At 45.9% G+C, this 14,653-nt stretch overlaps 1 protein-coding gene across 1 annotated transcript in view; it reads right to left on the reverse strand.

The window, feature by feature from the left end:
• IGSF22 (immunoglobulin superfamily member 22) overlaps window positions 1-9,730 on the reverse strand; it is a 62,434-nt gene extending 52,704 nt beyond the window's left edge. Inside the window, exons 1-7 of the mRNA XM_019519981.1 lie at window positions 9,628-9,730; window positions 8,170-8,301; window positions 7,472-7,608; window positions 5,313-5,412; window positions 3,097-3,136; window positions 2,455-2,632; window positions 1,330-1,443 (exon numbers count right to left, since the gene is read on the reverse strand). Coding sequence (XP_019375526.1) covers window positions 1,330-1,443; window positions 2,455-2,632; window positions 3,097-3,136; window positions 5,313-5,412; window positions 7,472-7,608; window positions 8,170-8,301; window positions 9,628-9,730 — 804 coding nt within the window. The remainder of the gene's footprint in view (window positions 1-1,329; window positions 1,444-2,454; window positions 2,633-3,096; window positions 3,137-5,312; window positions 5,413-7,471; window positions 7,609-8,169; window positions 8,302-9,627) is intronic.
• Between the last annotated feature and the right edge of the window lie 4,923 nt (window positions 9,731-14,653).

A 14,653-nucleotide genomic window follows, 5' to 3' on the forward strand; every position in this document is an offset into this window, starting at 1 on the left:
TAATTAGAGTGGCTCTCAGAGCCGCTCTAATTAAAGTGCCCCCAACTTCTACCCTGGAGCACGTGGATAGAGGTCCTATATGTACCCCATCTAGATGGAAATCAATGATCCATTGTCAGCAATAATGCTTTGCACAGGCAGGTCAGCCTTTCAGAGTCTGAAAAGGTCAATTAGAAAGCACACAGCATAGCATTACAGGAAGTAATCGCTGTGACAGACAGCAGGCTGCCTCATAGGTAAATAAGGAGACTGGCTCCAAAATACATACTTGTCTGATAGACCAAGAGCTTCTTCTGGTTAGGGGCTGTTCTGGTCAGGGGCTGTTCTGGTCAAAAGCAAGTAAGTTAGGTCATATCCTGCTGTTCTTATCAGGTGCTTCTACACATGCAATCAATGTGAAGAAATAAACTCTGGAGTTTATTGCTTCTGGGTGCACTGTTTGAATGTGCACCCAAGACAGCAGCACATTGAGCCAGGTCAGAGCAGTCCCAGCTGGCAGAAAGTCCTGGGGGTCAGCCTGCCAGCCTGGGGCTGCTCCCCACATGGCTCAATATGCTGTGGAGAGGCTGGCTGGGGCACAAGTGTGCTCCAGTGTGGGGCTAGCCATCAGGGAATGCCCACACTGAAGCACCCTCATGCCCTAGCCAGCCACAGCAGCATTTACACATGCACTACAGCAGAGCAAAAAACTCCACAGCAGGACAGTACTTGTATTTACAATTACTTTAAATACAAGTACTATTGCACTGTGGAGTTAATTAGTTTACTGCAGCCTAATTGCCCTGCATGTGTAGACATTGAAAAGTTTACTGCAGAGCTAATTAGTCAACTGCAGTAAATGTGGTACCTTATTTTGTGAATAGTCTCACTGAGATTACCACAATGACTTGCAAAAGAAAGTATAGTTCAATGTGAGAGAGGATACCAGGAGGTTCCCTTTTGTTTTGCTCAGTCCTCACTTGGGCATGGACTTCACTGTGGTTTTAAGCTGACTGCAAGAACTTCATGTTTTGACCTAGCAAGGCTGTGAGTAAAAGAAAGGGAGTATCACCTGTTCAAGATGGCAGAAGAAGGGATTTGTGAAATTAAACAGATAAAATAACAAACTACTGTCTTTTCCTGAGGCTAAAGGAAGAAGTTTTACCTGTAGCACATCCCTCCCATAGACCCTGTCAGACAAGCTAATGTATTAAGCAGGGCTACCCAAGCAGCCTTGCCTAACCAAAAGGGAAAGTGCAACTGGAGTTTTCCTCAGTTATGTTGCACTGATAAACTGAATCTTTCTGCCTCTGCCATTTTTGGTCAACCAAAGGAAATACAGAAAGCCACCTTAAACCATGTCATCTTTGTATTGGGGTCCTTCAGTTCCAGAATGGCGTCGAATATAGCTGTGGAGTCTACTTTAGCTGCAACATCCTCAAGAGGTTTCAGAATTTTGACAGCCTGTGTGAAGAATAAAGCAGAAATCTATACCTTGTGCCACAATTCAAACTTCACTCAACATTTGCTTCTGTTAGTAATAGTTTTCTGTTTTGTTTTGTTCTGTTGCTATTCCTTTTGTTTCCCATTTGCTCTTGGATTTTGGTGCTACTCAAAAGCAATGTCCTTCCCCATGTCCTGTGTGCTCTTCTGAACTTTTGTCACTATTCTTTTTGCATGAAGAAAAGGAATGATGATCTTGTGGTTCAGGCACCAGACTCAGGAGATGTGTGTTCAATTCCTGTCCTGACTCTAGATTGCGTGATCTTGGCCAGAGTTAGTTTTCTGTCTGTCAAATGTGGATATTCATATATCCTTTGTTTATCTTGTCTATTTGAATTATAACGTCTTTGGGAAAGGGACTATTTCCCAGTATGGGAGCCTAGCATAATTGCTCTAGATTAGAACCTTCAGGCAGATGATATCAACACTTCAGTAAGTAAAATCAGCCTGGTGTTCTTGGCTGAAGAAATGGGGAATTCTGATACAGGGAGGATTCTTCTTGCAAAGTTCTTTTTTCTTTTCAGATGTGTGAAGAAACATTCATTTCATTGAATATCAGTGAGTTTTAGGTTCTAGGACTGGACCCAAAAGGTATTTAGGGGGGGTTGATGGACTACATGTTAGGCTCCTAAGGGGCCTAGGAGCTGCTAAGGGGCCTAGGAGCTGGCCCCTAATTCCTTTGTAACCCTTTGAAAATTCAAGCCAAAAGAACCAGCTGAAAATTCCAGATGTGCCTTCAGTTCAGGATTTTGAAACCCTCTTCCCCAGCTAATCTCATTTTTTTAAATCTGGCTTTTCTTTTAGACCCATCTGTACTGCAGTCCTTTTCTTCTTAGTTTGTAGCTGATTCTGTAAGGCATTCAGTGATGCTACAACTGAAGGGCATCTTCATGTGTAGGAGTGTTGTTCATTATAGAAACAGAAATAGAAATGGATGTGCAATGTGTTTTTAGAGCTGATGGTATCACTAACCTCAACCTCCACTTTTTTCTTCATTTCTTTTAGCTTTTTGAGAAGTCCACGGAAATCAGTGAAGCCATATTCCATACAAACTTTCTCAAAGTCCTTCTTTGGCACCTTGGAGAGGATCTCCAGCATTTCTTTTTCATCAACCACTTTCTTCACTGCCTTCTTTGGAGGTGGAGGCCCCCTGTGCACAGAGCATGTTATTTACAGTGTATTTAAATGAAAGCTTCTCTTACCCCTGGGGCCCTGCTAGAGGAAACTTTAAAGCCAGAGTTTCCATTGGGATGAATCTAAATAAGTAGGACTCCCTAGCTGGTAGGAAGAGAAGATGGGCTGTTAGGCAGTGCAGTCTCCCTCACACGTTCTACTGCTGGAAGGAGGGATCAGAGGACTCCTGAGCACTATCCCTGCTGTCTGAGGATCTGCCAAGGAAATTCCATTCACCTTTAGCGCTGACGTCCGAGGAAAAGAACAAACTGACCTATGGCTTATAGCGTCCGCTCCAAAACTAGAAGCCCCAAGCAAATCTCTGCATTGCTTGTGCTTGAAGGGTGTTTTTGCTGTGACATACCTGTTTAGAAATGGCCTAGCACCCCTTACTATACACTCCTGAGAAACAGGAGACAGCCTAGAATTAAACCCCCTTACCGTTTTTTCAGCATTTTTTTGAAATCCAGCTTTTCTTGACCTGAAAAAATAATTAAAAAAATCTTCTAACAAATGACTGGATTCATGTAGATCAATAGCAACATTAAACAATACCAGGTTGAACAGCAATGGCTTTGATATCATCTGTACATTAAAAGAGAAATCCTGCTGTAGGTCATAGAGACAGTGGGATTCAAGCAAGTGTTTTTCTTATGTTGGGAGGAGGTTTCAGTTATGAAGAAGCTATGCAGGGAGACTTCATCCCTGTCCGAAGTCTGTGTGCCACAGAACAGTGATAAAATATGGGTGCTTAATTCCCATTGATTTAACTGTTCCCCAACTGTAATCATTGGTCTCTTTGCCTCTGTTTTCCTGGGAGACAACCAGGGGGAACATAACAGTGGGAATTGGGCATGTAAATACCTTGGAGAGTTTGAGCCTCAGTGTCCCTGCACCTCTGTTCCCCATGTGTAGGAAGGGGGAGGGAAGAAAGCACAACCTTAACTTGCAGGGTTATTTGGGGAATAAATACAAGACTGTAAAAGAGCTTGGCTAATATAGGTCAGGGCCATCCAACTTCTAAGTGGCCAGGGGCTGCATACCAGGTGAGCCACGCCAGCAGAGACTGCAGTAGTACAAGTCACAGGCTGCTGGGCAGCACCCCTCTCTCCTGCACCACACACATGGGCAGCTCCTTCTGCAATGCTGCACCATGCTATGGGCTCCCTTGGCTTCATGGGCTGTGCCACCCCACTCTCTGGAGAGGGAGCAAGAAGTGAGAGCTGATAGTAGGGAAGAGCCTAGAGACCCTGGTTGCAGCAGCAGCCAGAGAGATAAGTGGGGCAGTGGCTGGGTAAGAGCCCAAGGGCCACACATTAACCTCTTGCAGGCCACCAGTTGGACAGCCCTGGTATAAGTAATGAGGGCAGATGGAGATCAGATAGGAGGATAGCTATCAAAATGGCCATGTAGCTGCTTTACTGGTGAATCATGATGCATATGGTCTTCACACTATGCTTAAGTATATCAGGGTGTTTTCCCCCCCTTTGCTGGTGGAACTGATCTTGGGAGGAAGTATGTCTACATAGCACAATTCAGAGCCAGGCAGATACCCCAAGGTAGATGGGGGCGCATTGGCAGGCATACTTGTGTCTACATGGTGCAAAGCTGTTCTGTATAGGTAAAGGTAGAGGTGTCTCATTTACAGGTCTTTGAGGCCCATTGAGGCAGTAGAGACAAAGCTCTCTTCAACCTCAGCTTGAGAAGGAAATGATGTGGTCAGCACCAGTCACCCTACCATCTGAGCTCCTTGCACTGTGTAGAAGCACCCAAATGAATCCTGCATGTGCTAGCTTTGCAACTGGAAGCAATATAGTTCCTCAGTGAATTGCTCAGCTCAGGCTAATATACTCTGCTTCTCCATAGAGCTAATGGGCATAGCATCATGCTCATGTGGCTAATAAAGGGCACTGGCAGAAGTGACATTTGTCGCACAGCTGGTCCCCAGAAAGCACTCTATAGCTGTGCTGTGACACATGTGCATGGCTGCAGGGAGCTTTAAAAGTAGCCAGTTGTGTGACAAATTAACCCTTATTTAATGAGGGATCAGCTGAAGGTGACCCAAAGCAGAGCACCTTAGGGAACTGCTGTCAACCCCTCATGCAATTGGGGCTTAGCTGATGCTTCCCAGCCCTGCCCTTGGTACTGTCTGTAGGAAGGGAGGGGTGAGAAGGGAGGGGGATAGAGCTGTGGGTTGGGGTTTGCCCAGCCTGAACTAGAGGTGGGGAGGGTGGATTGGAGCCTCCCACACCTTGTGCCCCCCCCAGTCACCTCCTCTTCCTGCTCAGGCCAGGCAAAACAGAGCCTGCAGCTCCCTCGCCCTCTCGTCTCCCTCCTTCCTTCCTGCAGACAGCACTGAAGCTTGGAGTGGGGTTGGGGCTAGGTGAGAGAGGCTGTAGTCAGGCTCCTCTGCTGGATTGACTTCAAAGTAGAGCTCAATCTCCCCCTCCCCTCTCCCAACTGAACAGATGAATATCTGTTGGGTTGGGGGGCTCGCTCAAACTCGTGGTGCATTCTGTGAAGCGCCATGAGTTAGAGTGGGGGACCTGCATGTCTGTCAGTGCCCAAAGAAAGCTAACTGGATCTTTCCAAGTCTAACTGTACATTAATAATTAGCTTAGTTATTATGGTAATCAGGATGGACCTCCAGTACTTACTTTCAGTCACAATTAGGGACACGGTATAGATGGCATCAGCATGGGTGTTGGAAATGACACACTTGTAGTTATCTGCATCATCTGAGCCAAGGCTCTCCAACTGGAAGCAGCAGAAACACATGGACAATAAGGCCAACAGAAGCTCCAAATTCTCCCAGAAATGTCAGTAGCTCAAATGTATTATAGTAGACTCATGAATTCCATTATGGATTTTTCTATTTTAAATACTAATTTTTCATGGCTTCATAAGCCATGTCTTAGGTCTCAGGGCAGAAATTCATAAGCCCTAGTCAAATGATTAAGGGCAGTGACATCAGGGGCTTGATCCAAAGCCTACAGAAGTCAGTGGGAGTATTCCCACTGAGTTTGCTCAACTTCAGATAAGGTCTTAGATTTAGAGACTTTTGACCTTAAACAGGAGAGATATATATATATATTACACACACACACACACACACACACACACACATCAGCAAAAACACAACTTGTGTTTCCTTTCAGGTCTGTTTTTTTAGCTGGCCCTCTCTTCAATGACAGGTGACCAAAATTCCCTACCCCCAAAAATGCATATGTTTCAGGGAAGGCACCGAACAAGGAAAGTGCCAGGTCCATGGAACAGATAGCTTTTCATGAGACAGTTCTGCAGAGGAGAAAGAGGAGGGAGTTTGGCATGCATTAGCCTGCAGACTGTGGTGAACATGAAGGGCTGTCTGAAAGAAGATGTGAATTAGGAATGGGTCAATGGTCAAGCAGAGAGGACACAGCTGTGGCAGGAAAAAATGGGGTATAGGCAGAACTTTTGTTTCTGTGAACATGACCCAAAGAATGAAATAGGACCAAAATGAGACCTATATGTTGCTCAAACACCATCATCATCAACATCGTATCTGTTAATGTTGTGCATAGGAGCCCATTGTGTTAGTCCATGATATGGCTAAGTTCAGACATTTGGGGATGTTAGGGGGAGGTTAGATCAGGTTCAAAATGGCCACCTGATGGGTGGGCGGGCTAGCAGGGAGGTTGGAGGGATGGGGGGCAAATAGGCTGGGAGGGATCAGGGGCCCACTGGGGGATGGAAGGGGCAGGTGTGATTTGCAGGGAGGATGGGGTGGATTGGGGGGTGCAGGCATGATTCATGGCGGATTTGGGACTCACATTGTCTGCAGGGACCTTTGGGGGGACCAGGAGCTATTTTTGGCTCCCAACCACCACCCCCCACCCGGCAAACCTACCCCTTATCCTTCCCACCCCTCCCCCCACGAGGACTTACTTTCTCGGCTCCAGCAGCAAGGGGCTGGGGGCTAAAAATAGCTTGGTGCCGGGTGTGGGTGTGAAAAGTGCAGGGCTGTACAGGGAATTGTACAGAAGTTCCATGCATGGGTCTAACCTAGATTGCTCAAGTCTGAGTGTACATGGATCCAGGTCTATCTTAAACTGGGTTTGGCCATTTTGGACTGGTCTGTGTGCATGGAACTTCTATACAGTTATGGGCTTAAACTGATTTCTGATCACTGAGACCAGATCTGCACCTGGGATGAACGGAATTACATTGGGTGGCCTGGCTACCTTGAACGTGATTTAACTTCCCCCTAACCCTGCTGCCCCTGAATGTACTTAGCCAAAGGGTCTAGCAAAGCCTTATGCTCAGTACAAGGCTGCGTATTATTTCCTATACAGCAGGGGTTGTCAACCAGGGGTATGTGTACCCCTGGGGGTACTTGGGAAGGCTCTAGTGGGTACATGTAGGCAGGTAGGGGCAGAACGCTGCCACCCACCACTCCATGCTGCTACCTCCCAGGAGCAGGGCCAGAGTGTATGTGTGTGTGGGGCGGGGGGGGGCAAGGGCCATGGAGGTTGCGTGGAGCTTGCATGCGGCAGCTGCCACCACCCCCTGCTCTGCATCTAGCTGTGTGCCACCCCCCACTCCTCCCTGCTCCGTGTCCAGCTGCTTATTAAAAAAGGTTGAAAACCTCTGCTATACAGCACAAAACAGCCAAATGTAAGAATACAACAGTATTCCATGAAAACAGTCCCACATATGATAAGACTCATACAAACTAGTATTTTCAGACCAATTCTGAAGAATACTGTGGCATTCTTATAATGATAGAGATAATTGTTATGAACCAAAATTAGGAAGAAATGGCAAACAATATTACCTTTAGCACATATTCCTTATTGATGCTGTCAAAAAACATTTTTGATCCTTCTTTTATTGGTATCCCACTTTCTCTTTTCCATGTTACCTTTGGGGTAGGGTTACCTTTTACTTTCGCTCGAAATACTGCTTTCTCTCCTAAAGTTGGAGGAGAAACATTAGAGGATGAATTAGTTAGGGACATGTATTTTTATGTGATTTCTTGACACACATTTAATTTATCTGAAGTCATTTAAAATGTAGGGCTTCTATTCCATTATACAAGGGTCAGGTTAAGCTCTACCATAACTTTATTGGCTATAGTGAAGCGGCCCACCTAGAAACATAAGAGATTGTTCCCTTTTTTGTAATTCTTACAAAGAATAATAATAAAGAGTTTAAAGGTCTGTCTTTCTGTTTAAATTCTGCATTAGCCATTCAAATCAATGGGAATTTTCCTATTGACTTCAGTGCATACAAGGCACTGTCCCAAAAGCAAATAGTTGATATTTACATGGTTAAAATGAGGGCACGCACCTGCAGATATTTGTAAATGCAGTTAACCATCTGCATGTAGTAACCTGTCTAGTAATTGCTGAATTTGCACATATGCTGTGTGTATAGATTTAGTGTGACCATGTCAGTGTTTGGTTTTGAGCACATAGTATCTTTGGTGACCTCATAATAAGGTAACTTTCAGTGGAACTAGGTGTTCCTTACCTTCAGGGGCTGTCAATGGTCGAGGTTTCTCCACAAATTCTGGGAAACTCTCTCCTGGAGGGATCTCAAAGGAGCGTGTCATCATGCTGAAGGACTCCACAGTGGCAGAAGACTTCCTAGAAACAACTTCCTCTATTAGAAGAAAAAGTATGTAAGTCAGATGGAATAGTAACATGGCTTTCGAAGGGCTAAACTGTGAGAGTAGGTTTCTCCAATGTATATAACGATATTGCAAATTGACTATGTTATCTAAAAGTTGTGGGGAGGAAGGGTTTTGTAATGATTAAGGTACCAGGCTAGAACTTAAGGGCATGTGTAGATGAAACAGGGGCCCTAAAAGGAAGCAGTGGGTTTTTAAAAACACCACTTCAGTTTAGGGCCAAGTAAACCCCAGTGTTGTGTACACACCCATGCACTTACCTACTTCTCTGGTGGGGAGGGGAGGGTAAACTGCCGGCGGCCGGAGTGATCCTTGGGCTGTGGGGAGATGGCTGGAGCTTCCCTTCATGGTAGTGGTGGCCCCCCCACAGGTGGCACCCACCTGCAGGCACCCGGCTTGGGTGGTCCCGGGGGCACCACAGCTGTAGAGGGCACCAGGTCCCTGCACAGCTCAGGCCGGCAGGCAGGCTCCAGGGGGCAGGGAAAAAGAAAAGACCAGGCTCAATGCTTTTTTTTTTTCTTGGGTGGAGCCTGCTTTCCCGGGCTGCTGCCAGGCTGCCTGCATGGGCTTTCTGCAGAGCCCCTGAGCTGCATGGAGCCTGGTGCTTCGCTCCACAGCTGTAGGGCAGCAAACTAAAACTCCTTGGAGGAGTTTTAGTTTGCTGCACACCAAGTCATTTAAGGTGTATTATGCTGCCGAATTTGGTACAGCAGCTGGAATTACTGTGCAATACACCGTTGACGTGTACAAACACTAACACCATTGAAGTGGTGCAACGGCATTTAACCCGCTTTAAAGTGTTGTGCACACATGCCCCTCGCTTCATCTACACATGGCCTATGAGGCCTAGATTGAACTCCTTGCTTTACTAGACATATGGCATGACCTCGATTAAGGCACTTAACCTCTCTCTGCTTCAGTTGCTCATGTGTAAACAGAAGGAATAGCACTGTCCTTTTTTTTGACGGAGCAGAAATACATTATACCTAGATTGTGAGGTGCTCATATACTATGGAAACAGAAGCCATGTGAGGACCTTAGACGTAAACACTGCTTATCAACAGTGCCATTCAGAAGGCTCTGTAACCAAAGTTGCCCTGAATTTATTTTGGTTTTACCCTTTTGTCTCCTGTGTTTTGGCCAGTGGTATGTAGCCAGGACTACACCATCCGATACAGTCAGCAATGCAAGCATTAAAAGGAATGATAACTCTTGATGTTAGTCAGACTTATGATCTGAAAGCCATGATAACATTTTTTTAGGCCATCTCAGTTTTCAAAGACTACAACAATACTTGCCTTCGACAATCTTGGATTGAGACACATGTGTTTGGGAACTGGAGACTTCAATGGAGGAATGCTGCTGAATCACGCTTTCCATGTGCATAACTTGTGTTGCCATGGTGAAAGCCTTGATTTCTGCCGGTCCCTGTATGCTTCTGAGCTGCGTGGGTGGGGAGAATGGAATTCAGGATCAAATATCGATGTCCATCTCACATGCTCAAACGGGAGGCATTGCAGTCCCCGCCCCTCATTCAGAGACCAGTTATGCTACTGTAGTTGGTGAACAAAGAAGTATGTAGATAATGTCCTATGGGTGTGGAAAGTTGTGTCTGCTTTAGTGGAAGATCACAAAGGGCCACTTTTAGCATGAGAAGGCAGGATTTTTTAATTACTCATTTCAGAAGACTCAAAGGTGCTGCGTTTTGATCAAAACGAGTCGTTTTTCAAGGACTGCCCAGTCAGGATAAATCAGCATAACTTGGTCATCTTCAGCGAGGCCACTTTATACTAGCAAGAAACTGGTTCTCAGTATTTCACATACTAGCTCCCAGACTTCATGAGGAGATTTTGGTGTCTGTTCCTGACCCTTTACTCATGTAAACAGCATGTACTACAGGAACCCTGTTGAAGGCTGCTGTTTACTTTCCAGGCATCCTCAACTGGGCTCCATGAAAGTCAATATGATCTTTGCTGTTGACCTGGATGGCCCTTAATGTCTATTCATTTATATTTTATTGAGGTTTTCTTTAGCCAACCAGTTTGAAAGAGTAAAACAGAAAAAGAGCAGCAGAATTTTCTGCAGCAAGGCCCAAAGCTGCTGGTTCAGTTGTGGCAGCATGCCAGAGTCTGCAGCAGAGGGTGGACAGACCAAATCCCTTCCCTCACCTGCAGGAGCCTCACGAACCTTGTGCCTCATGCAGCACAACTCCTCCGAAGGGAACATGTAGAAAACAAATCCAGGTTTAGGGCATAGTACTTCTCTCTACCTGAGCAAGTGCAAGGGGTGGGCACATGGCCTCATGGTTTCTCCTGCTGCTAGCAACTCCGGCACCACCAGCAGCATTAGATTCGTGTTCTCCTTGTGCTAATGGGATCGTGATGGCATGGGGATGGACCTGCCAGCACATTATGTGAGCTTAGATCTGCAGTACAAAGTTCTGTGGAAGTCACCCCTGGCACAGATTTAACTACCGGTAAGTTGGTGGAAAAGCATTTTTGTTGGCTTGGTTTATGTTGCTTGTGGAGGAGAGGAAGCTATGCCAGAAGAAAAACTCCTGCTGGCACACCTGGTATCTCCACTAGAGGCCTCTGCTGACACAGCTGTGTGACCGCTATACTGGCACAGGTTCCCTAATATAGGCATGTCTGGAGCGTTCAGGCTGAAGAGGCTGATTGATTCTGTCCACTTCCAATAGGGAAGACTATCATTACATTCATACCTTAGAGGTGTTTGCCTAGTGCTAAAAATACTCCTTGGCAACTGAAAAACAACAAAGAAAAAGCAAACCTGGGAGCCCCCACCAGATTTTTGTGGAGGTGAAAGCTCGTATTGCAGGAAGAAACACAAACTCCTCTCGTTCAGTGCTGAAGGACAAATGGGTGGATGTGAGGAGGACTGAAAAAGTACAGCCTATAGCAGCGGTCACCAACCAGATTAGGGGCCAAAGGTAGATCTAGGAGCCTCTTGGAGTCAATCTGAGGCTGGGGTGGAGGGCTGAGTGCCCACATGAATGCATGCATGTGCCCAGCCCAAGCAGATCAGTCCATAGGGAAGGGAAGGGGGCCAGACTGAGGCCCCTGCAGTGAAGGACAGTGCTGCGGAGGCAGAAGCAAGTTGAATGGGGCCCCAGCTGGGTGGGTGGCAGGAGGATTGAGCCTGGGTGGCTTGTCCTGGGGCATGGGGGAGGGGTCCAGCTACTGTGTGCACCCTGGCAGAGGCCCCGGGGGGGCATGTGACCCCCATCTGTGCACGGCAGAGGCAGCTGCAGTTGCGGGCTGGGCTTTGCACCCTGAGTCCTGCTGCAGCCTGCCTGGGAGCAGCCCGACACCATGTGTCCAGCTACTGGGTGGGCACGGGACGAGGCTCAGCCCAGTGGCTGGACACACGTGCCATCAGGCTGCTCCTGGGTAGGTTACAGTGGGTCTCCAACAGCAGCTGCCTCTGCTGTGCACAGATGGGGGGCATGTGCCCCTGCCAAACACCAGGCAGCATGGGTGGCTGTAGCAACTGTGAGGGAGGAAGGGAGTGGGGCTGGAGTAGGGGCAGGCCTTGCACAGCGGGAGGCATGGGGACGGGGGGCATGCACCCTGGGAGGGCACGGGTGCATGTCCCCGGATCTGCACACTGGCTGGGCTGGCTGCCACTGCATGCTGGGGCTGGGGCTGTGCTGAGCGGTGCTGGGAGCAGGGCTAGGTGGGGGGCTGCAGGCACTCAAAAATTCACTGTAGCACTCCCTCCCAGCACCACTGCCTCTCAGCCCGTGCAGCACAGCACAGTGCAGTCCAGACCACTGCTGTGAACAGAATGGGGTGGTGGTGCACGGTAGATCTTGGGTTGCTTTTAAATGACAAAGGTGATCTACTTAAAAAGGTTGGAGATTACTGGTCTAGAGGAAACGGAGACTAAGCCATGCATAAGACCTTGAGCTTCTCAGCTGGTTTTGGTGATAAAATGGTTCCTAGTATAAACTAGACTAGTCCTAGGGCTGGTCTAATTAACACCAGCTTTCCAAAAGCTGCTCCACAGTCTAGAACAGCCCAGAATCTCCAGAGTGACCTACACTGAGGACTGTTCCCATTTCCCATTCCCTGGGGTCAGGATATGGAAGGGTACCCACAACAGCATCAGCTACCTCCCTTGGCCCCTTGTGATCAGAAGACAAGTGAGGAAACACCTCTCCTACCCCTGTATACCATCACTATTTTCTTTTTTCCCTGTCAGGCCCCTTTTGCTCATACTTCATTTCACTGATAGTCACAACTTTTCCAAATCTGGTCTGGAAACAAGCCAGCAAAGAGGAATGTTCATGAAGAGTCTTGCTTTTGCAGAGCATCTTGAATCCATTCCCTTCCCATGTCCTGCAATTCCTTTCTGTTGTTGTTGGTTGCCCTTATCCTCTGCCTTTCTGTTGCATGCAATATGTTTTCGACATAGGGATTGCGAAGCAATAGGGCAGAGGAGGGATAGGAATTTAGAAAATGTCTATAATATCAAACTGGAACAGCCAAAGTTTGGACTAGATCTTTTGAGATCCCTTCCAGCCTTACTTGTCTATGAAATGTTTCTATTTCCTGGTGCTAAATCCAAAAATATGAGAGATGCAGTTCCCAGCCAGTGACAGCTTTTCCATGTATAAAATACCATGACTTAGGTCGAATACGTTTAATCATTTCAGCGTTAGAAATGGGAGTTTTATACTACTGTATTTGAAGTTCCTTGTTTCCCTGTGAAACTAGCATCAACTTCCTCAAATGCTGCATTTTAAAGATATGATATTATCTATATTAGAATTGTTTACTGCTGCCCATCACCAAGCCTATTTTTTTCATAGATGTCTGAGCAAAAAGAATACAAAATGATGGTGTAGACAAATCCTCTATCCTTAAGCAAACAGATAAAAGGGACATAAACAAACCAAGCAGATTCTGTACTGAGCAATGGAATACATACATTACATCTAGCATGATTACTATACCTAGTTTACTATGGTTGCATTTTATTAAAATAATTTTTGCAAGCAAATTTGTAACTTGACAAAAGCTGAATCAATCTTAGTCATCAGTATATGACTAAGATATACTCATAAAGTTTTGGTATGAGAGTATGATCATTTCGAGACAATCATAGAGTTTCAGAAGAAATGGAAAAGTGTGTCTAGTCCAGTGGTTCTCAATCTAGTTAGACCCAAGACACCTCTTAGAATATGCCAGGTCTTAACTTTCACTCATTTCTTGTCTAGAGGGAAAATAATAGGGCCGTTTTTTCTGTTGCAAAGACCCAAAAGACCACAACAAGGCAGAATGTTTTTGATCCTGTGGATTCCTATTTAAAACCTCTGGAATATGAGTCATGTGCACACATCTAGTATTGTGTGGCAACCCGCAGCACCCTAGTTGAGAATCACTCGTCTAGTCAATTTAGTGTAGGATTCTTCCCTGTATTTTTCAACACCTTCTTTAAGCTGTTTTACATGCTTCAAGAAATAGTGCTTCCTGGTGATAGTTTCTGAAGTCCTTTATTTTTTATCTGCCCAAGACAAAGGCCGCTATCCCAATAAAATATTGCTAATGTTGTCAGACAACTGTTTCTCATGCAAATTACCACAGCAAAAATGTTCATAGCATCATTCTATGACATGACAGGCAACATTTACTCAATTAAAATTTACCTTCTCTTCCAGGTGTCAAGGTCTTGGTTGATTTCTACTATGAAAAATATGTTTTCAGACCATAAGTGGATCCTTTTGTGTCCTTTGGCTGATGTGAGGCTCTGTAGATTGCCACAGTCTTAGGAAGACAGCTGGGTCCCTCAGCACAGGACAAATATGGCTCTAAATAGAGCAAACTTTAAATACAGACTTGCCTCTTGTGGGCTATGTAGTTACAGCCATTAGACTGACTTCAGCAGTTTCACATATTTAGAGGAATAGGGTGATAAACTTGCAAGAGTGAGTACCACTGTGTAGCAAGAATAACTCTTCTGAAGGTCAGAGATGACTTCTTACAGTGTTTCCTGAGATATGTCAGTGTGCAATTTCAAGTTCGTGACCAAAAGACAGGTGCCTTTTCATGTACAACTTACCTTTTTTTAAAGGAATCTCAAACATTTTGGGTTAGATTTTCAATAGATTTCAGCACTCAACAGCTCCCAGCTCAGTATTTAAATACGTGACTTGATTTTCAGAGTAAGGCACGATTTAAGAACCTAAGTGGAGTGGCTGGATTTTTTTAAAGCACTGAACACCCAAGAGCTGTTTCTGCTGCTTCACTTGGGTGCTCAAGTGGGAACAAAGCCGTCCCCAGTTGTAGATGTAGAGCTCTT

This window comes from Gavialis gangeticus, unplaced genomic scaffold (genome assembly GCF_001723915.1).
Source record: "Gavialis gangeticus isolate Ggan-Ray unplaced genomic scaffold, GavGan_comp1, whole genome shotgun sequence".
In the NCBI taxonomy this organism is placed as follows: Eukaryota; Metazoa; Chordata; order Crocodylia; family Gavialidae; genus Gavialis; species Gavialis gangeticus.